This window comes from Leptodactylus fuscus, unplaced genomic scaffold (genome assembly GCF_031893055.1).
Source record: "Leptodactylus fuscus isolate aLepFus1 unplaced genomic scaffold, aLepFus1.hap2 HAP2_SCAFFOLD_57, whole genome shotgun sequence".
NCBI classification, from domain to species: Eukaryota; Metazoa; Chordata; class Amphibia; order Anura; family Leptodactylidae; genus Leptodactylus; species Leptodactylus fuscus.
In genome coordinates, this window is record NW_027440600.1 from 17,928 (window position 1) to 42,142 (window position 24,215).

General features: G+C 43.1%; 1 protein-coding gene across 1 annotated transcript in view; it reads left to right on the forward strand.

The window, feature by feature from the left end:
- Nucleotides 1-1,970: 1,970 nt before the first annotated feature.
- The window catches only part of LOC142188595 (NACHT, LRR and PYD domains-containing protein 12-like), a 336,901-nt gene continuing 314,656 nt past the window's right edge, over nucleotides 1,971-24,215 (forward strand). Inside the window, exons 1-5 of the mRNA XM_075261889.1 lie at nucleotides 1,971-2,030; nucleotides 2,346-2,461; nucleotides 3,386-3,512; nucleotides 4,715-4,886; nucleotides 7,874-7,939. Of these exons, the coding sequence (XP_075117990.1) occupies nucleotides 1,971-2,030; nucleotides 2,346-2,461; nucleotides 3,386-3,512; nucleotides 4,715-4,886; nucleotides 7,874-7,939 (541 nt within the window). The remainder of the gene's footprint in view (nucleotides 2,031-2,345; nucleotides 2,462-3,385; nucleotides 3,513-4,714; nucleotides 4,887-7,873; nucleotides 7,940-24,215) is intronic.

A 24,215-nucleotide genomic window follows, 5' to 3' on the forward strand; every position in this document is an offset into this window, starting at 1 on the left:
AATATCAACAACTTAAGGGGGGAATGCAGTCCCCAATATATTAGGGGAATTCACACTCCAAAACTGGTACTATATGCCTATAGCAACAATTGAGGGTATTTGTAACCCCAATATATTCTTTGAATTCCCAGTCAGACCCTGGCACTATATGGCAGTAGCAAGAATTGAGGGTGTATATAGCCCCAATTCTATTGTTAGGGGACTTACAGTGTATTCAAGTTAGTTTCTGGGGTGGAGGTGGGGGGGGCACACCGTTGGAACGTGGATCGGGGGTATATATACGGTATACGGGAATACACTGTCAGTGTATTCCATTCAGGATCCTGGGAAAGCTGGGTTGCGGCGATTGAGCCCGTCAGTGCCACGTTACACTGACAAGCTTCTCCCTGGAATTTAGCTCTTATAAGAGCTGTTGGTTGTCTTCTCCTTCCTATCCTAGCCTGTCCCTGCCTACCAGAATCTAAGTCCTAGCTAAATGAACGGAAACTTCCGTCCCCGGTGAATTGCAAGCTCAGAATGACGCGAACCTGGGCGGCGCTGTTCTTTTAAATCAGAGGTCACGTTTTTGGCAGCCAATGGGTTTTTCCTATTTTTTTCAACATCACCGGTGTCGTAGTTCCTGTCCCACCTCCCCTGCGCTGTTATTGGAGCAAAAAAGGCGCCAGGGAAGATTGGGAGGGGAATCGAGTTATGGCGCACTTTACAACGCGGTGTTCGATTTGATGTGAACATGGCGAACAGCGTGATATCCGATCGAACATGTGTTCTATAGAACACTGTTCGCTCATCTCTAGTCAGGACCTATAAGTATCTGGGCGTGCTCCTCAATAATAAACTAGACTGGGCTGATCACCTGGAGGCGCTGCACAGAAAGGGCCACAGCAGACTCTACCTGCTCAGGAGGCTGAGGGCCTTCGGAGTCCAGGGAACACTTCTTAGGGCCTTCTTCAACTCTGGGGTTGCCTCAGCCATCTTTTTTGGTGTGGCCTGCTGGCGGAGCAGTATATCAACCAGGGACAGAAATAGACTTGACAGGCTGATCAGGAGGGCCAGCTCTGTCCTGGGGAGCCCACTGGACCCAGCACAGGTGGTGGGTGACAGAAAGATACTGTCTGTGGTGACCTCCATGCGGGAGAACAAATCCCACCCCATGTATGGGACCCTGATGGGACTTGGCAGCACTGTAAGTGACCGTCTGCTTCACCCCAAATGTGAGAAGGAGCTATCGCAGGTCCTTCCTTCCAACCGCGACCAGGCTGTATAATCTACATCAGCACAAAATAATGTCAAACGACAGGATCACTTATAAATAAAATATAAATGTTTATTGTAATATATAAAAAAGATAACAATAAATTTAATAAATATTAAATATGGGAAGGACCAATATATATAAATGCCATAGAATGGGAGGTTACAATGTAGTAGTATAATGATGTTATATGATATACTGAGCTAGGTCACATATAAAACATGTGCAAACCACATACAAAAACTGGCTGTGACAACGAAGTACCTAGTGCCATAAAACATCAATAATAGGGTGAAGCACATAACACATAACATAGGTATTCAAACAAACAGTGAAGGTGTATGGAGACCTAACACAGACAATAATGCATAGTATATATGAACCTACCAAACTATGGCGCGCCCAACGCGCGTTTCGCCACTTCCTGGCTTATTGCATTGTGTTTTATAATCTACATCCGACCAAGCGAAGACACTCCGCACAGAGAACTAATGATTATGACCATGAAGTCTTCCTTCTTTCTTCTTCTGTTCCTTAGCTGCTATGGACTCCTAGTATATCTTCTCTTCTCAGCATATGTGTGTCTACGTCTGTAATATATTACTGTGTATTATCCTGTATCTGTATTACTATGCTGCTGTAACATACTGAGTATCCGCACTGTGGGACTATTAAAGGATTATCTTCAGATAGCCATTTCCTTCCTACAGAGGTTAGGATGGCTCATCAATTGGGAGAAATCAGAGATCGTGCCATCTACCCAGAGAACATTCCTGGGGTTTGTCTTGGATTCACAAAAGATGCAGATCCCTCTCACCAGCCTACAGAAATTACGGATAGAGGGTTTACCTTGCATTGTGTCACTTCTCCCCACTCCTCAGAGAGAAAGCGGACAAAGTCCAGTCAGACAACATGACCGTGGTAATCTATATCAACAAACAAGGAGGTACCAGGTCTCCAGCCCTACTGAGAGAGGCAAACTTGATTTTTATGTGGGCACATCAAGGGCTCCCTGAACATAGTAGCAGATCAGTTGAGTTGGGGTATTACTGTATCAGTAGAATGGTCTCTTAATCCAGATGTTTTTCAACAGATCGCCCAGAGATGGGGTCTCCTGGAGGTCGATCTTGTGGCGACCCGACTCAACACCAAGGTGGAAACTTTCTTCTCACTGGACCAGAAGGACAATCTCTTGGCAGTAGATGCCCTGTCCTTCCTATGGAGGCTCAGGCTGACATATATATATATCCCTCCAGTTTCCATCATACACAGTGTATTGATGAAGATCAGACAGGACCAAGTATCGGGAATTGCCATAATCCTGTTCTGGTCAAAAAGGAGTTTTTCCGAACTCATGAGGATGAGTCAAGACATATACTGGAGGCTTCCCCCCTCTCCCAGACCTGGTAACCCAAGGAAAGCTGAGCTGCCAGGATCTGTGGAAATTCAACCTGACAGCCTGGAGGTTGTCCAGTCAATATGGAGGAATAGAGCAGGACGGCGCTCACAGGTCCAATAGATTTTATTAATAAGAAGAATTGCAAGTCTTCTTATTAATAAAATCTATTGGACCTGTGAGCGTCGTCCTGCCCTTTTCCTCTGCTGTTTCCCCGGTTGACACAACTGATGCCTTTGAGACGTGCTGCTCCCCATACCTGGTATCATATACACCTTAGTACGGAGTTGTGAACGCTGTCACAACCAAACCAGGTGAGAGGCCACCAGGTCTGATACATTCATTACAATTATCCAAAAAGGTGAATCGACTATCTACACTATAAAGTGTGCTCGGTGTTTTTCTATCTTTTGCAATATTGAGGAATAGAGGACTGTCAAGAGCCATCCTGAAAACTCTTACTTGTTCCCGTGCGGAATCTACTAATGAGAATTACTGCAGAATCGGTAACATCTTCAACTCCTGGTGCTGGGAACATGATGTGGACTCCTCCGATCCCCCAATTGTGGAGATCTTGGTTCTTCTTCAGGAAGGGCTTGACAAAGGGCTGTCTGTTTCCACCCTTTAGGTACATGTAACCGCTTTGTCCGTCTATCTGGGGAGGCGTTTGTCTCAGGAACCTTTAGTGGCACCTTTATGAAAGGTGCAGTTCCTTCTGTCCACTAATGGGATCTCAGGACGGTCCCGGCGACAGTCTGCATTTCAGCATTTGAGCCTCTGGAAGAGACAGATTTAAAATTCCTCACCTACAAAACAGTATTTCTCCTGGCTATCACATCTGCCAAGAGGGTAGGGGAATTACAGGCACTTTTCTTGGAGGATCCATATATTATGTCTTTGAGGATACAGTTCAACTTTGGTTTCTTTCGGGATTCCGGTCCAAGGAGCCTTCTCTCTCCAATATTGGCCTAATGATTTTGTTGCCTGTGTTTTATCTGTCTCCTTCCTCCCCGGAGGAAGTCAGGTTTCACACCCTGGACCTAGTCAGGTGTCTGAGGACCTATTTGGTGCGTACTCGTGCCTTCAGAGAATCAGAGAAACTTCTTATTAATTTTTTGGACAACACAAGGGACTTAAAGCCTCAAAGCCCACAATATCTTGGTGGGTAAAGGAGGATATAAAAATCTCCTTCTCAACACGAGGGTTATCTCCCCCTATTTTTCTTACCGCACACTCTATAAGATTAGTCTCCACCCCCTGGGAGGAGAAGAAAACTTTACCGCTGGACCCGATCTGCGCTGCGGCCTCCTGGTCATCAGATTCTACATTCATTAAAGGGGCTCTATCAGCAAAATCATGCTGATAGAGCCCCACATATGCGTGAATAGCCTTTAAAAATGCTATTCAGGCACCGTAAGTGTTATATTAAACTACCCCCCCAACACATTTTAAAATAATACCTTAAAAAAGAATGTGATCTACTTACACATTGTGCACGATGGGCGGGCATTCAGGGTGCGCTGTCTTCTTCATCCACGCCTCCTCTCCCTCCCATGTCCTCGGGTCCCGTCTTCCTCCGGCGCTCGCGAACTGACATTGATAAAAATGAAATGGCCTGGGCCCATGCGCAGTAGAAGCACATGCTACCCCGTTCTTGTGGCCATCAGGCCTCACTGTTATTTGTTACCTGTAAAATCCATTAATAGAAATACTGAAAACAAAAAACAAGCTCAGAAATATCTACAGCAGCGACCAAAGAAAGTTCTGGCCTTCAGAACGTGACAATGGAAGAAGGGAAGACATTTCTGTGTCCTAAAGGTTAAAACTGGCTGCATCCTTAAGGGGTCAGTGTAGAGCATCCTATATCTTGGCGTGGTGTTTCCGGTAATCCCCCCACCACACATATACATTAGGGGGTCATTAACTCTTGGGAATAATCTGATGGTTACTTGTGCTGCCACAATCATTCCATAGACATATGGAAAACTGACATGGAATATAAGTGTGTTAACCCTTTCTATTCTGCATAATGACCCTTATGTGTCACTTATCTGTTTTTTTTTTAGAAATACATGGATCTAGAAAATGATAGAAAAAAATTGGCCTGGACTTTACTACAGGATATTTTCCAGAGAGGAAGAGAAGCTGTGATAGCATTGTGGGTCAGTCTTCATGTCATACAGAAGGATTATCGTACCCCCGGCCTGCAGGCTGTACTGGAGGAACTCCAACATAGAGGTAACATTGTATATGTGATGTGTCATACAGGTAACATTGTGTATGCGATGTGTCCGTCATACAGGTAACATTGTGTATGTGATGTGTCCGTCATACAGGTAACATTGTGTATGTGATGTGTCAAACAGGTAACATTGTGTATGTGATGTGTCCGTCATACAGGTAACATTGTGTATGTGATGTGTCATACAGGTAACATTGTGTATGTGATGTGTCCGTCATACAGGTAACATTGTGTATGTGATGTGTCAAACAGGTGACATTGTGTATGTGATGTGTCCGTCGTACAGGTGACATTGTGTATGTGATGTGTCCGTCGTACAGGTGACATTGTGTATGTGATGTGTCATACACGTAACATTGTGTATGTGATGTGTCATACACGTAACATTGTGTATGTGATGTGTCATACACGTAACATTGTGTATGTGATGTGTCATACACGTAACATTGTGTATGTGATGTGTCATACAGGTAACATTGTGTATGTGATGTGTCATACAGGTAACATTGTGTATGTGATGTGTCATACAGGTAACATTGTGTATGTGATGTGTCATACAGGTAACATTGTGTATGTGATGTGTCATACAGGTAACATTGTGTATGTGATGTGTCCGTCATACATGTAACATTGTGTATGTGATGTGTCCGTCTTACATGTAACATTGTGTATGTGATGTGTCCGTCATACATGTAACATTGTGTATGTGATGTGTCATACAGGTGACATTGTGTATGTGATGTGTCCGTCGTACATGTAACATTGTGTATGTGATGTGTCCGTCGTACATGTAACATTGTGTATGTGATGTGTCCGTCGTACAGGTAACATTGTGTATGTGATGTGTCCGTCGTACAGGTAACATTGTGTATGTGATGTGTCCGTCGTACAGGTAACATTGTGTATGTGATGTGTCCGTCGTACAGGTAACATTGTGTATGGGATGTGTCCGTCGTACAGGTAACATTGTGTATGGGATGTGTCCGTCGTACAGGTAACATTGTGTATGGGATGTGTCCGTCGTACAGGTAACATTGTGTATGTGATGTGTCCGTCGTACAGGTAACATTGTGTATGGGATGTGTCCGTCGTACAGGTAACATTGTGTATGGGATGTGTCCGTCGTACAGGCAACATTGTGTATGGGATGTGTCATACAGGTAACATTGTGTATGTGATGTGTCCGTCGTACAGGTAACATTGTGTATGTGATGTGTCATACAGGTAACATTGTGTATGTGATGTGTCCGTCGTACAGGTAACATTGTGTATGTGATGTGTCATACAGGTAACATTGTGTATGTGATGTGTCATACAGGTAACATTGTGTATGTGATGTGTCCATCATACAGGTAACATTGTGTATGTGATGTGTCATACAGGTAACATTGTGTATGTGATGTGTCATACAGGTGACATTGTGTATGTGATGTGTCTGTCATACAGGTGACATTGTGTATGTGATGTGTCCGTCATACAGGTAACATTGTGTATGTGATGTGTCATACAGGTAACATTGTGTATGTGATGTGTCCGTCGTACAGGTAACATTGTGTATGTGATGTGTCATACAGGTGACATTGTGTATGTGATGTGTCCATCATACAGGTAACATTGTGTATGTGATGTGTCATACAGGTAACATTGTGTATGTGATGTGTCATACAGGTGACATTGTGTATGTGATGTGTCCGTCATACAGGTAACATTGTGTATGTGATGTGTCATACAGGTGACATTGTGTATGTGATGTGTCCGTCATACAGGTGACATTGTGTATGTGATGTGTCCATCATACAGGTAACATTGTGTATGTGATGTGTCATACAGGTAACATTGTGTATGTGATGTGTCCGTCATACAGGTAACATTGTGTATGTGATGTGTCATACAGGTGACATTGTGTATGTGATGTGTCCGTCATACAGGTGACATTGTGTATGTGATGTGTCCGTCATACAGGTAACATTGTGTATGTGATGTGTCATACAGGTGACATTGTGTATGTGATGTGTCCGTCGTACAGGTAACATTGTGTATGGGATGTGTCCGTCGTACAGGTAACATTGTGTATGTGATGTGTCCGTCGTACAGGTAACATTGTGTATGTGATGTGTCCGTCATACAGGTAACATTGTGTATGGGATGTGTCCGTCATACAGGTAACATTGTGTATGTGATGTGTCCGTCATACAGGTAACATTGTGTATGGGATGTGTCCGTCATACAGGTAACATTGTGTATGTGATGTGTCCGTCATACAGGTAACATTGTGTATGGGATGTGTCCGTCATACAGGTAACATTGTGTATGGGATGTGTCCGTCATACAGGTAACATTGTGTATGTGATGTGTCATACAGGTAACATTGTGTATGGGATGTGTCCGTCATACAGGTAACATTGTGTATGTGATGTGATGTGTGCTGAGTTTTGTGATGATATTTAGTATTGGCTTTGAGGTTTCGGTTACACATACATATACATATCGGTATGATGCTGTATTCTGATTGGTTGTATTTATTGCACATGCAGTTACAGGGAACATAGCCTACGGCTGTTATGTCAGGTCAGGTCCTGGCTCTTATCTCTTCCTATACATCTTCATCTCCAGTAGTTTTCTGGCTCCAGGATGAAATCTGCCAGAGCAGGAATCACTGATAGACCACTCTCTCTTTTTCTCTTCTCCACCTTTTGACTGAACTTGTAAACTAGTACAATTCACCGACCCAAAGACCTAAATCTGCAGAACTAGTTAAGTTCTAGTCTGGTATAACATGAAGACCGGACACCAGAGACTGAGGCACTGAATCATTGGACTTCAGTGATCGGGGTACAATGGAGGTGCAGGGGCCGGGACGTTCTACTCAGTTCAGCCTTTAGGACCATTACACCTTGTCCCGGTCACTGTATAATCCCATAGTTATACAATATCTGCACATCTATACACTAGAAAATCCTACTAATCTGTCATCTCTTATTAGGTGAGACTCTGGTGCAGCAAATCCTACTGGATGAAGACGGACACCGACTAACCCCCGAACTGACAGGTAAGTGCACATTATATGTATGTATATATATATATATATATATATACAAACACACTGTAACGATGCTAGTTATCAGATTTGGAGTCCAAATGGTGGGGCAAATGGTACAGTACTTAAATATTAATAAATGAAGGATAAGTACCTCAGAAGTAGAAGAAATCATGGTCAGACGTTTGCAGAGATCGGTACACAGGAGGAGCAGATCAACCTTAGTCAGATGTTAGCAAGGTTCGGTATACAGGAGGAGCAGATCAACCGTAGTCAGATGTTAGCAAGGTTCGGTACACAGGAGGAGCAGATCAACCGTAGTCAGATGTTAGCAAGGTTCGGTACACAGGAGGAGCAGATCAACCGTAGTCAGGCGTTAGCAAGGTTCGGTACACAGGAGGAGCAGATCAACCGTAGTCAGGCGTTAGCAAGGTTCGGTACACAGGAGGAGCAGATCAACCGTAGTCAGATGTTAGCAAGGTTCGGTACACAGGAGGAGCAAGGTAGTGGTGAGGTTCAGGGCAACACAGAGCAGACAGCCAGAATAATCAGGCACAGGATGGAGTGAGCTGTGAGTTTATATAGGACGGGCTAAACTGTGATTGGCCACAGAACAGGTGATCTTAATAACCCAATTACTCCAACAGAAGAGACCAGACAAGGTAAAGCACAGAACAAAACAGGATTCCAAATAGTACAATGGTTAAGGCCGCAGAACATAGCCAGGAAGTCATGGGTTCAAGACCCAGTGAATTCAGTTCGTGACACACACACAGTGTTGGCCAAAAGTATTTGCACCCCTGCAATTCTGTCAGATAATCCTCGTTGTCTTCCAGATAATGATTACAAGCACAAACTCTTTGGTAATATCTTCATTTATTTTGCTTGCAATGAAAAAACACAAAAGAGAATGAAAAAAAAGTCACATCATTGATCATTTTACACAAAACTCCAAAACTGGTGCGGACAGAAGTATTGGCACCCTCAGCCTAATACTTGGTAGCACAACCTGTAGACACAATAACTGCGCACAACCGCTTCCGGTAACCAGCAATGAGTTTCTTACAAGGCTCTGCTGGAATCTTAGACCCTTCTTCTTTGGCAAACTGCTCCAGGTCCCCCCTGAGATGTGAAGGGGGCCTTCTCCAAACTGCCACCAAGAGATCTCTCCTCCTCCCCCACAGGTGTTCTATGGGATTCAGGGCTGGACTCATTGCTGCCACTTTACAAGTCTCCAGGGCTTTCTCTCACCACCATTTTCTAGTGCTGACCTGAAGTGTGTTTTGGGTCCTTGTCCTGCTGGAAGAGCCCTGACCTCTGAGGGAGACCCCGCTTTCTCACACTGGGCCCTACATTATGCTGCACAATGTGTTGGTCGTCTTCATACTTCATAACGCCATGCACACGGTCAAGCAGTCCAGTGCCAGAGGCAGCAAAGCAACCCCAAACCATCAGGGAACCTCCGCCATGTCTGACTGTAGGGGGCGTCTTCTTTTCTTTGAAGGCCTCTTTTCCCCTGTAAACTCTATGTTGAGGCCTTTTCCTACTTTTGTCTCCTCTGACCAGAGTGTTGCAGAGTGCAGTCGCAGAAGAAAGCTTCAGAGTAGATTATATGGGTTAATCTTCAGTTTACTTCTCAGAACATGAGGTAACATACATCAGGTCTATATAGCAATACAACAAGGAATACACTGGAAAGAAGTAACCATAGATAGATGCAGCATTCTGAGATATAGACAAGTCTCCATAGCATATCATTACATGTATTCAGCACATAACAATAATAACATCGCCATCTAATGTATGGAAGCTGTAAGTTCCTCCAACACAATATAATACAATAAGTCTATATCTGTTGCATATATGTATATACCAACACCCTTTCTCAACAATAAAGACTTATTCAGTCAAACTTAATTTCTTCATCAGATATTCCTGCATTGATATCACTGATGCTTTCGTCATTTCTCATTTCCAGTGATGTCATTACGTCATCATTTAGATCCTCAATGAATGTCACACTGTTACTCACTGTAACTCTCTCTGTCTTGGGATCTAGGATTCTGTATCCTTTGCAGTTTTCACAGTATCCAACAAATATTCCTTCTATGGCTCTGTTTTGAAGTTTGGATCGTTTCTCTTCTGGAATAAACACAAAGGCTTTACAACCAAAAACTCTTAAATGCTTCACACTTGGTTTATTACCTTGCCATAGCTCATATGGGGTCTGTTTTGCAGATAAGTGGCCGTCATTGCTGCTTCACCCCAATATTTCTCTGGTAGTTTGGAATCTGTCAGCATACATCTTATCATTTCAGTCAAAGTTCTGTTTTTTTCTCTCTGCTACCCCATTCTGTTCGGGTGTGTATGGAACAGTCTTTTGATGCTCTATTCCATTCTGTTTTAAGTAGTTTTCTATTTGGTGTCCTGTAAATTCACCTCCATTGTCACTTCTAATGATGATTGGCTTCCTTCAAAACTTGTTACTCGACTTTGTCACATAGTCTTGTAATTTACTGAAAACTTCACTTTTGTTCTTTATTAAGTACGTGACTGTGTATCTTGAATAGTCATCTATGAAAGTCACCATGTATCTATTACCTCCTGATGTGGTCACTTTCATGGGTCCACATACGTCAGTATGTACCAAGTCAAGTGGTCTTTTGCTTCTTGTTTCACTTTCTTTGGACATTGACACTCTTGTAGCTTTTGATTTTATACAACATTCACATTTCATGGTCATTGAGCAATTAGATATTAATAGATCTTTTGTTAGATGTTTCTTCTGTAATGCCATTATACTTTCAGGATGTCGGTGTCCTAGACGTCTATGCCATACATGAATACAATTCTTGTGATCATGTGTACATAACTTCACCTGTTCCTGTACTGTGTCTAGATGATATAATTGTTCTCCTGCATTTACACTGACTATAACCTTGTCTCCTGCTAGGATTGTACACTTATCATCTTTGAATTTTACAGTAAGTCCTTTATCTATTAGACGTTTTACGGATAACAACCCTCCTTCTAGTCCTGGAACATACAATACATCCTTTACTAGGACTTTTACATTATTTCCAGATTTATCAGAACAGATCAACATTCCTTGTCCAATACCTTCTGCAGTTATTCTGCTCCCATCTGCAAGATAAATGGCTTCCTTCTTATCTAAATCAAGCTCAGTAAAGAAACTTCTATTACTTGTCATGTGACTTGTTGCTCCTGAGTCAATAAACCAACTTGATGATGATGATGATGATGATGATGATGATGACGACGACTTTTTATCAGCTGCTTTAAACGTACCATTGCAGGGATCTGCATGTGAGTTAGAAATGGAGCTTTTCCCTTTCTGTTTAGGGCTAGTTCACACGTGAGTATAAGGGGAGGTTTTTGACAGCGGATTTCGCGTCCAAAACCTCCTCTTATAATGGTGGTCTATGGAGACCGCCGGGCTTCTGTTCTCCGCTAGCGGCGAGCTGCTGCTAGCGGAGAAAAGAAAGGACATGTCCTTTTTTCAGGCGGAAGCCGCGCAGGCTCAGCCATGCGGCTTCCGCCCCCGGCAGCTCCCTCCTATGTCAGCTCATTCATTTGAGCCGACAGCAGAGGGTTAAGCCGCGACAGCGATGGTCGCGGCAGGCGGGTTTTGACAAGAGAGAGACGCGGCTCGCCGCGTCTCTCTCTGTGTCAAAACCCGCGCGGGCAGTTCACGTGTGAACTAGCCCTTACTGTCTCTCTGTTGTAATTTTTGTTGTTCTGCTTTCCATATAGTACAATCTTTCTTTAAATGACCCTTTTTCTTACATCTGAAACACTCTCTTGTTTCTGTGTTGTGGCGCTTTTTATCTGTAACCTTAAGAGCATTCCCACTAACCTCTTCTGTGGATTCTTGTGTTTGCTCTTTCCTTCTCTGGTACTCATCTATGAGTCTGGTCTTTACAAACTCTAGTGTGATCTCTGCTTCAGGTCTTGTTTCTAGAGCGTTTATCAGAGCAGTGTACAAATCTGGTAAGCTGCATAATAATATCGCTGCTATATGACTTTCCTGAATATCTTCACCAATAGATCTCAGCTGTGTTATCACTTCCATCATGGCGTTTATGTGCTCATGCATGTCTTTCCCTGCACTTAATCTCATCTTGTACAGTTTCCTTAGCGGAAATAACTTGTGATTTAAACTGGATCTTTCATGTAACTTCCTCAAAGCTTTCCACATTCCCTTTGCTGTATCCTCATTCCTTATGTGAATGAGCTGATCATCCTCCACTAATAAGCTGATTGTAGTTCTAGCTTGTCTGTTTTTCTTCTCCCATGTCTGATCATTCTCATTGGGTCTATCTGTGGTGATTACCTCCCATAAATCATCGTTAGACAACAACATCTCCACTTTGAACTTCTATAACTGATAGTTCTCATTGTTCAGCTTAGCTACTGTAAGTCTGAGCTCTGAGCTGCTACTCATCTTTAACTTATCTTACTTGGTTGTATAGACTTGTTCTGGAAAATTCTTTTGCATTCACAGAGTCCTCCTGTCTTCTCTGCCTGGTTGCTGGGTCCTGGGTCTGTCTGGGTGCCTGGGTTGTCTGAGTTGCCTGGGTCTGTCTGGTTGCCTGGGCCCATAACCTGTTGCAGAGTGCAGTCGCAGAAGAAAGCTTCAGAGTAGATTATATGGGTTAATCTTCAGTTTACTTCTCAGAACATGAGGTAACATACATCAGGTCTATATAGCAATACAACAAGGAATACACTTGAAAGGACTAACCATAGATAGATGCAGCATTCTGAGATACAGACACGTCTCCATAGCTTATCATTACATGTATTCAGCACATAACAATAATAACATCGCCATCTAATGTCCGGAAGCTGTAAGTTCCTCCAACACAATATAATACAATAAAGTCTATATCTGTTGCATATATGTATATACCAACACAGAGAACATTCTTCCAGAACGTTTTTGGCTTTCTCAGGTAAGTTTTGGCAAACTCCAGCCTGGCTTTATGTCTCTGGGTAAGAAGTGGGGTCTTCCTGGGTCTCCTACCATACAGTCCCTTCTCATTCAGACGCTGACGGATAGTACGGGGTGACACTGTTGTACCCTCAGACTGCAGGGCAGCTTGGACTTGTTTGGATGTTACTCGAGGTTCTTTATCCACCATCCGCACAATCTTGCGTTGAAATCTCTCGTCAATTTTTCTTTTCCGTCCACATCTAGGGAGGTTAGCCACAGTGCCATGGGCTTTACACTTCTTGATGACACGGTAGACACAGGAACATTCAGGTCTTTGGAGATGGACTTGTAGCCTTGAGATTGCTCATGCTTCCTCACAATTTTGCTTCTCAAGTCCTCAGACAGTTCTTTGGTCTTTTTTCTTTTCTCCATGCTCAATGTGGTCACACAAGGACACAGGACAGAGGTGGAGTCAACTTTAATCCATTCCAACTGGCTGCAAGTGTGATTTAGTTATTGCCACCACCTGTTAGGTGCCTCAGGTAAGTAACAAGTGCTGTTAATTACACAAATTAGAGAAGCATCACATGATTTTTCAAACAGCGCCAATACTTTTGTCCACCCCCTTTTTATGGTTGCTGTGGAATTATATCCAATTTGGCTTTTTGACAATTCTTTTTGTTGTTTTCCATTGAAGACAAATTAAATGAAGATAATACCAAAGAATTTGTGATTGCAATCATTATCTGGAAGAACACGAGGATTATCTGACAGAATTGCAGGGGGGCCAATACTTTTGGTCAACACTGTATATTTATTTCAGTTACTTACATGCCAGTGAAGAGCTGTCAGTCACTGTTATACTGTATATGCTGTGCAATAAAGTGACAGACAGAGAGGTTAATTGAGAAGGAGGATGAAACACTTGTGCTAGTGTCACACTGCAAGTACAAACCATAAGAATGTGGCTGGCAACAGCAATACAACTTCTGGTCTGGGAAGAGTCACCAGTAGCTGCAGGATTCCTCTACTTCCTGAGAATGAAGATGACATTTTTGATTACTTGACTCTCTCCTGTTAGGGGCATAAGACCCCTGAGTTATGTTGTCGCAGTTCTAATGAAATATCAGGCCTGAAGAAGTCATACACACAGCTGATAGTGTATCAAGTGAGTTCTAATTTAATGGTGCAAAAAGGTAGTTTAAATGCAATACAGACAAAAGCAGGTTGGACTATTCTAATAACATAACATGGTTGGCATAACATGATTGGTTGTAGAGTAATAACATAAACCTGGCACATGGCTATTGGCTGAGACCTAATGTAATATCCATCTGGGATGGACTTTCTTATGAAACAAAGTCTAGATGCATATATCATGGCAAGAGAGATAATGATCAATAGGCTATAGAACCTGTCTCTACCCACCCTAAGTACCCTTCACATCTTCAAAGGTGAAGCCCTTAAGACAAACAGAGAGATAAGAATTCATAGCCCATTCATTAACATTCCATACTCCTTATAACCTAAAGGGGTCTCTCTTCTTTGATCTTTTGTATACAGCAACACAACCACAGCCCATAGTCCCAGCCTAACTGGCTCCATCTCTGAGAGAGAGATATAAAGCAGCAACAGCTCCCACCTTTGTATATATATATTTTTCAAAAGATATTGTTGGCTCCCCACACTCCTAACAGACAGAGCAGGATATGACATCTGACAGCTATGAGGGGCTGACGATGAGTCATGGTTCTGAGTGTTCCTTCTCCTTCTCTTCGGTTGTAACACATAATTTACTGACAGAACTCTCTGCATTGTTAATTATGTTTTCTTCATCTTCATCCTAGTCAGAGTCTTCCTCTTTTTGAGGAGTTGAATGAGAATTGTCAGAAGTTTTTGGATGTAGAGAAGCCAGAGGTAGAAGGCATGACTGTTCATAGAGGAGGTAATAGTGGCAGGACTGCTAATGGTGGAGGTAGTAATGGCAGGAGGTTTTATTCTGGTAGTCGTGCTGCTAGTGGCAAATCTAAGAATGGAAATAATGGAATGGAAATAAAGAATTTTTTTCAAATTATCAAAGGATATAACCACGGCATTATGCAATATCTGCAAGGAAAAAATAAGCCATGGCTGTGCAGGAACAAGTGTCAGAACTACAGCTCTACATACTGACAGGAAAAGACATTGCCAGCTCATTTGTTAAAACAGAATTGGTAGTGGCACTGGCAACAGAAGTGAGCAAGACCATTCTCCTCCTTCTCTCTGTGATCTTCCTTGTAGGCCTCATGCACTCTTAACACATGGTCATCATTATCTTGAACAGCATTTCCTCCTCCTCCTCCTCCTCCTCTATTCCAATATGAAGCATCTATAAGGGAATGTGAATCTAGAAATCTGCCCCAAGTCATACATCACTTCTGCAACGTAATTTGACCCTAGCCAAGATGCTAGTAGTGCAGTCACTGTCGTACCACTTAATGGATTCCACTGCATTTCACCAAGTATTTACATGTGCTCAGGCCCGGGCATACGGTGAAAATTGTGGGCAGGACAATATATGGCTTTCATGGCTCACTGGGTCATTATTTGAGCAGCACTGTCCAAAGTCCAGAAACACAACAAAGCCAGGTACTAGTACGGGTACCCATTTTGTTTGGGTTTGGTTCCAACACCATGTAGAACCTATCTACCTTCTTTAGTTCCTCCTCACTGGACCACTTCCAGCCCCAAACATCTACTCCCCCTAATTGATTTTTTTTAATGTTAAATACTACCATGCATTTCTACAGCTAATGGGCTGGATGAGAGAATCTGCTCCACTGTATCCTGCAACAAATATCCCACTGGATTCCTCCCTACTAACTACAACTGGAGAGTGTTACCAGGGACAGTGGCAGTAATATTCTGTCTGCACTGTATTTGGGTAACATAGCATATTGTTCCTGCATGGTGAATATGCTACATTTGGTGCAAAACTTTATAGACACATATAATGGCTTAAAGGAGGTATTACTCATGGTCATAAAAGTGTCTGCACATTTTAGCATTCTTATATGGCTACAAATACTCTGCTGGACTTATCCTACTAATATTATAAATGTGAAAGTTTGGATGTTTGTGATTTTGGTTGTTTGTTAGTCAATCACATAAAAACGGCTGAACGGATTTGAATGAAATTTGGCACATAGTTTGTAACCTCGATTAACACACAGGCTACTTTTTATCCATGTGATTGACATGGCTTCATGACTGTTATGAATTGATGTTCAGTGGATTGTGTACATGCATTTGCATATTATCTGATCAGTTGCAGGCAACATGCTGATGCTCTGTCATGGGAAAACACCTTTAATCCAAATTGGTAGTTTGCTACTTTTAAACATGCTGGCAAAAAGAAAATTTAATTTGTCGCAAAATTCTAAAACAACAAGAGCTATGAAGGTAGCCAGAAGTCACAGAGCTCTCCTCAAGTGGGGCTGAGGGGGATCATTGAGACCAACAACACACTCATTATGTGGCGTCCCAGTGAGCTTCTGAGATGCTGGAACAATCACAAGCACGGTGCAAAGAATAAGTTCAGCGGCAGGCCAGCTTGAGAGCTGCCGAAGACTGGAGCATGCGGATCATCAACGCCAACAATACGCTAATTATATAGCTTCTCAGCGAGCTGCTGAAATGCCGGAACAATCACGGGCACAGCGCGAGGAATGAATTCGGCGGCAGGCCAGCTTGACAGCTGTTGAAAAGCCGGAACATGCGGATTGTCAACGCCAACAACACGCTCATATATGGCATCCTAGCGAGCTGCCGAGATGCCAGAGCAATCACAGGCATGGCGTGAGGAACAAGTTCAGCGGCAGGACAGCTTCAGAGCTGCCGAAACGTCTGAGCAGGCAAACCATTGATGGCAGCAATTTGCTGAATATAGGCGGATCATCAACGCCAACAACACGCAGACAAAGTCACAGGCAGAGGCTAGTAAGGAAAATATGGCCTGCCCTTGTATCACCTCATCTTCTATGTTCCATTTCCATCTTTATTCCACAACATCCTAATAATAAGTATAATAAATTAAATTTATATAGCGCCAACTGTACAATTTGTAGGGTTCAAATACAGACAGCAAGATACATTACAAAGAAAGTCATTTCACACAATGGGACTGAGGGCCCTGCTCGCAAGAGCTTACAATCTATGAGGTAGCGGGGCTGACATAAGAGGTAGCAGGGGCGGCATCGCTTATACAGGGGTCACACAATTTTGTAATAGAGGTTGCAGCCATTACACAAACCAATCGTGACTTTAACATGTGGATGGTGCTTGGACCTAGAAAGTTAGCCTGAAATGGCATCATATCATGTGAGGTAATGTGGGAGCGGGAACAGAGGAGGGTTAGACTTTGGGATTTCTAAATAAATTGGTCAATAGGGTCAACTGCAGCATAAGTTCCATTTAAAATTATATATATATATATATATATATATATATATATATATATATATATATACATATACATACACACACGGACAAGATTGTTGGTACTCCTTGTTTAATGAAAGAAAACCCCACAATGGTTACAGAAATAACTAGAATCTGACACAAGTAACAATAGATTAAAAAAAATGTCACAAAGGACAAAGTTTCTGGGAGAATGTCCTATGGACAGATAAGACAAAAATCAAACTTTTTGGCAAGACACACCAGCTCTATGTTCACAGATGGAAAAAATGAAGCCTACCTTGATAAGAAGACTCGGCTCTACTGTGACACATGGAGGAGGCTCTGTTATGTTCTGGGGCTGCTTTGCTGCATCTGGCACAGAGTGTCTTGAATCTGTGCAGGGTACAATGAAATCTCAAGACTATCAAGGCATTCTAGAGAGAAATGTGCTGCCCAGTGTCAGAAAGCTTGGTCTCAGTCGTAGGTCCTGGGTCTTGTAACAGGACAATGACCCAAAACAAACAGCTAAACATACTCAAGGGGAAATGCTGTATAATGAAACACTCACATAATAGAAAAAGTAGAAAGGTATATTATACTTAGCTTTGGTGAAGAAAATAGTTCAAATCACCATCTGGGAAGCCCCGTCCACCTTCTTGTGGCTCAGAAGTAGAAAATCAGCAGTTTTTACACACAGTGATATTGTATCAGTTCTGTTCCATTTTGAAGCTTTATCTAATGTAAATCCCAGTATCTTTATAACAATTTAAATCGGGGAAGAGCTTTACGCTGTCTCCGGAGACAGATGGCTTCCAGCTGGGTCTCTCTAGTTAGCTGGACAATAGGAACCAACATCAAAAGGTCCCCAGGAAGTCACACCATGTACAAAGGATGTGTGCATTAAACCTGAATAGGGCCATACACATTAGAAAATGGCCATAACAATGGGTGACAAACCAAATGAACACACATATAGTACTAACAAAGATTATGGGAACAGATATGGCTCATTATCGAATTACAAGGCAGTCGGAGATCCTGCCTGTTAACCTTTCACCTATGGACCGCTCCACCTTGCAATGTTGAGGTAGTGACCTCCGCCAGAATACGGGTCACTTCCAGTGGTCAGTCACCTGCTCCAAATCAGTCATGCATGTGCGCGCTGACAAAGATAAACACTGACGTTGATGCAGTTTCAATCTCAGTCCATGCAATAGGGCACTCTGGCTGCTCACACAGTACTGAGGTTTATTGAGGAAGTTACAGTTTTTATACAGGAATGCAAGATAGATAAGATAACGGCAGACTGTAAGCATATACGTCTTGTATCCGAATACACTGGCGATCAGTCATTGGCTCTTAAGTTTCAACATCTCTTTGATTTCGATTTCCCGAGAAATGATACTGTCTTTCTTGTAAACCACATGACGATCGTGTGCGTCAGCCTCTGGGTGTGGTACTGGATACAGGCACCATCTTAATGTATAAACGTTGCACAAAGAAAAATATAATTTCTTAAGCAGTATAAAGCATGTATAAAAATAAGAATGGACATGGTTTACCTTCACAGCAACAGTTGACCTTATTTGCTTGGGCTAGCTCCTCTGTCAAATACCTAGGTATCTCCCTCAAAGCAACAGTGGATACCTTACACCGAATGAAATTCACCCCCTTGCTAGCGGAATTAAAAACACTACTTGCCTCATGTGATAAATTACCCTTGCCTTGGTTCAGGCACAACAATCTCTTACAAACCTATATCCTACCTGAAGTGCTGTACCGCATATCTATGCTCCCAATACACTTGCCTTTGGCTTTCTTTAGGAGTGTCTGAAGTATACTTTCTGTGCTTGTATGGAGGAAGGGAACCCCACAGATGGCCTGCACACAGGTGATGAAACATAAAGCAGCAGGTGAAATAAGTCTCCTCGACATCTCCAAATACTACAAAGCATTCCAATTAGGTTGGTGGTTAAAGCTGACTTGTCGCACTGCACATACTTCCCCACCGACATTATCAACAGACCTCCTTCAGGTTTCACCCTGAACTGCCCTGTGGATACCTTACTAACCCAAATTCAGATCTATGCTTCGAGACCTAGTCTTCAGAGGAAGTGCAGAGATGTGGAAACAGCTTTCGGAGGAACTGGCAACCTTCCCTTCCCCACTCTTGCCAGTGAGTCTAATACCACATCTCATAGATGTGGACACATTGTAACGGTTTGGGCCTGGTTCAGAGTCTAAGGTTGCTACCACTTGGAAAGTGACTTACTTGCAAGGCTGGTAACATAGTCAGGAGGAAGACAGGGGTCGATGCACAAAATGACAGTTCGTGTTGGAGGAGAAGGCAAATAGTGTAGTCTTGAGCAAGCCAGTGGTCAATGCACAAAATAAGCATCAATGTTTGCAGCAGATCTGGAGAGGCTAGCTAGATTACAGGCTGAGAGCACAATAATCTCACAAGGCAGGAAGTGCAAGGCTGGGTATATATAGGAAGTTCAATTAGAGAACAGGGTGGAGCAAACCAGAGAGGCAAGAACTGAAACCAGAAGTACTAGGAACTAGGCTCAGATCAACACAGGAGCTGTCCAGGAGGCTGACTAGCTCAGTTGGAAGAGCTGCAGCCTAGGACACTGAAGTCCCTGGGTTCAAGTCCTGACACACATATAGCTCACTGTGAGCCCAACTCAACCAACTACAATTGAGGGATTTATGCCCGAATGGAGTTCCTTTTGCCTTTGGAAGACATATTGGCCCTCTTTATAACCCTCAAGCTGAATTTCTTACACAAACAACAACTGAGAAGATACTTGTCCATTTTCTGGGGAAGGACTGTCATTTGCACCCAACTAACCAAATTCGAGACACTTCTGGACTCTAACACTAGATCATCGTGATGAACCTCAGATCTTCTCCATCAGTTCACTGACAGAGTAGTGGTTTCCAAGCTGGCTTTTCTCACCTCCTGGGAAATGGACCTCAACATTGTCTTATCCCCAGAAGATGTCTGCTCCATTCTCCGGTACTTGCACTGCTTCTCCACTTGCATACGCCTCCAAGAGAATCATTACAAATTGCTTTCCAGGTGATACAGGACTCCGGATTGGCTACATCGCAGGAAACTCACACAAGGCAATGTATGCTGGTGATGTCTTAACGGCCAAGGCACTTATTTTCATCATCGGTGGGACTGCCATTTTCTTTCTTCTTTCTGATAAAACATAGAAAGTCAAATAAGATGGGTGTCCCCCTGGATTTCGTGTGGACTCCAGCTATGATATTTCTGGCACAATCATCTCCACACTATCACCCTCGGAGAGATCGCATAATCACTCACTTACTCGAAGCAGGAAAATCGATCATACCTCTTCACTGGCTGCAAACATCCCCTCCATCTATGCAGCAATGGGAGGCCAAGGTGCACCAGATTTCCCACGTTGATGAACTTTTAAACTGGTGTAGGAGAACACACCAGAGATTTCTAGTAACATAGTCAAGATGGAGATCCCTCTCTTCGACCTGCTGTAGATGTTCTCTGCCTCTCTATGTCTTTCTTTTCTGTAGCAGCTCTCCTTTTTCTGTCTCCCCTCTTTTCTTCTCTTTCCTTCTCTGTTTCTCTCTCCTTCCTTCTCTTCCTTTCTCTTTATTTCCTATCTCCTACTTCTTTTCTTCACCTCCTCCTCTCTCTGTCCTCTCCCCTCCCCTTCCTATGTAACAGGATTTACCCTTACTTCTCTCTCCTCTCCTCCTTTCCTACTCTCCTCCTCCCTTCTTCTCCCCCCCCTCCTCATCCCCAACCCCAACTACTTTCCTGTTTTTCTTATCATTCCTTGTTGTCTGGTGTTGTGCCTTTTCTATGTACTCAAGTGCTATGGACTATTACCATCAGTGGCGTAACTAGGAATGGCAGGGCCCCGTGGCGAACTTTTGACATGGCCCCCCCCCCATCCCAACTGACGCCGAAGACCTCGACCGACCGCCTCCTCCGCACTCTATTATGTCCCTTACTGGCCCCTGCACACAGTATTAACCCCAATGGTGGCCCCTGCACACAGTATTAACCCCAATGGTGTCCCCTGCACACAGTGTTAACCCCAATAGTGTCCCCTGCACACAGTGTTAACCCCAATAGTGTCCCCTGCACACAGTATTAACCCCAATAGTGTCCCCTGCACACAGTATTAACCCCAATAGTGTCCCCTGCACACAGTATTAACCCCAATAGTGTCCCCTGCACACAGTATTAACCCCAATAGTGTCCCCTGCACACAGTATTAACCCCAATAGTGTCCCCTGCACACAGTATTAACCCCAATAGTGTCCCCTGCACACAGTATTAACCCCTATAGTGTCCCCTGCACACAGTATTAACCCCTATAGTGTCCCCTGCACACAGTATTAACCCCTATAGTGTCCCTCTGTGGACACCCATAAACAATTATTATACTCTGGGGTCTTTTCAGACCCCAGAGTATAATAATCGGAGACCCGGGGAATAAAAACATTAAAAAAAAAAAAAACACTGTTGCTTCTTACCTGTTCCCCGACTCCTGTGCTGTGCTGTCCTCCTGTCCTTCGTTAATGACGTCGGGTTCATGTGACGTCAGAGACGTCAGACAACAGTAGGACGGAGGCCTGGCAGGATCGTGGAGAGGTAAGTAACAGTTTTTTTATGTTCCCTTACCTCTCCCGGTCCGCCGATCATTATACTCGGGGGGGTGCAAAGACCCCCGAGTATAATGATAGTGTCTGTGGGGCCCCTGGTGTCACTTGCCAATCCCGGCCCAGCCAGGATCGGCAAGTGAATAGGGCCCGTAACAGCCTATTTAAAAAAAAAAACGCAGCGGTAGCGGCTGTCACCGGGCCCCCTAATGGCCCGGGCCCTGTGGCAGCCGCCTCCGCTGCCTCTACGGTAGTTACGCCACTGATTACCATCCTAAATAAATATATGTCCCCACTTTGGATTGTTTTTAGACTGTTTTAGACTATTAGTTGGTTGACACAGTTACTACTATTGTACACTCTGTTGTAATTGCCATTCACCCTTTGTTTATGTTTTGCCGTTTTTGTTATATCCATTGAAAACAATAAAATTTTGTATTAAAAAAAATATTATGTAGATACATTTACCTATTATTAACCCTTTAGTGACCTTGCACATACTATTTCGTCCTGGGCGCTAGGTACTTGGCTGTTACTGACAGCTAACACCCTGCTCCATAACCTCCGGTTGGACCTGAGCTCTGATGGGGAGGTTTACCCCCTTGGATGCCGTGTTCAAACATGACCACAGCATCTAAGGGGCTCTGTCATGTTGCCACTCCCTTTGGAAACCCCCACGGGGAGATCAGGGGGTGCTGATATCTATAATCCACAGCTCGGGTCTGGCCAGGCTTATTTCTTCTATAGACTGCAACAAATGTGTATGCTCTTGTATTGCCTTCTACAGTATTGAACCAGTGATCAGTGTATCTCCAGCTCAGGTGTCCTTAACCCCTTCCCGCCGATGGCACTTTTTGACTTCCTGACCAAGCTCGATTTTTCAAAACTGACATGTGTCACTTTATGTGGCAATAACCTTGGAATGCTTTAACTTACCAAAGTGATTTTAAGATTGTTTTTTCGTAACACATTGTACTTCATGTTAGTAGTAAATTTTGGTTGATATGTTTTGTGTTTAATTATGAAAAAATAGGAAATTTGGTGGAAATTTTGAAAAATATGCATTTTATAAAGTTTGAAATGATGTGCATTGCATACAGATAGTCAGACCGCCAAAATTGTATCCTAAATCTCATGTCCCAGATTTCTCCTTCATGTCGGGCATTATAAGATTTACAAGTGAAACAACAATATTCAAAATTTTCAAGAAATTTCCAAAACCCATTTTTTAAAGGGACTAATCCAGTTATGAAGGGGTTTTGAAAGACCCTTGTATTAAAGCCCCCCATAAATCACCCCATTTTCAAAACTGCACCCCTTAAATAAGCCAAATCAACATATACCTAGTAATTTAACCCTATAAGTGCTTAAAAGGAATTAATACAAAATGGAGGTGAAATTTTCAAATTTGATTTTATTTTACTAATATTTTCGATTAGCCCTAGAATTTGCACATTCACAAGGGGTTAAAGGAGAAAACGCCCCCCACAATTTGTTAGGCAAGTTCTCCGGACTACCACAGTACCCCACTTGTGGGTGTAAACTAATATATGGACGCTCAGCGAGACGCAGGAGGGAAGGCGCGCCAAGGAGCTTTTAGAGGGCAGATCTGGCTGTGATCAGTTTCAGGAACCATGTCGCATTTACAAAGCCCTTGAGGAGTCAAAACAGTGGAAACCTCTAGAGAGTGACCCCATTTTGAAAACCGCACCCCTCAAAGAATTTATCAAGTGATGTGGTGAGCATTAGTAACCCCGAAGTGAATGTGTAAGCTGTGCGGAGTAAATTGGGTACACCAAACCCCATTCTATTTTCCCACTAGCTCCTATGACACGGATGGGGAAGAGGGGCATTCTGGGGGATCAGCGCTGCTGTATTATCCCTCATAAGCTGTAAATATGGGGGCTCCCCTGAAAACGCTCGCACAGCTTATACATTTCCTTCTAGTCGCATTTTCTTCTAATAATTTGGCGACTTTTGGGGTTTTTGTCTTCACATTGTACAAGCTAGATTTTTATTTTTATTGTCTGGCAATGTGGCCATATGAGGGCTTCGTGTTTGCGGTATTAGATGAGCTTCTCAATGCCACCATTTTGGGGCCTGTAACTTATTGACTACATTTTATTAACTTTTTCTGGGTGGGATGTAAAAGGAAACATCAATTCTGGCATTGCTTTTTAGCATTTATTTTTTCCCTGTGCAGTGTACAGTATAAGTAATGTGTTACCT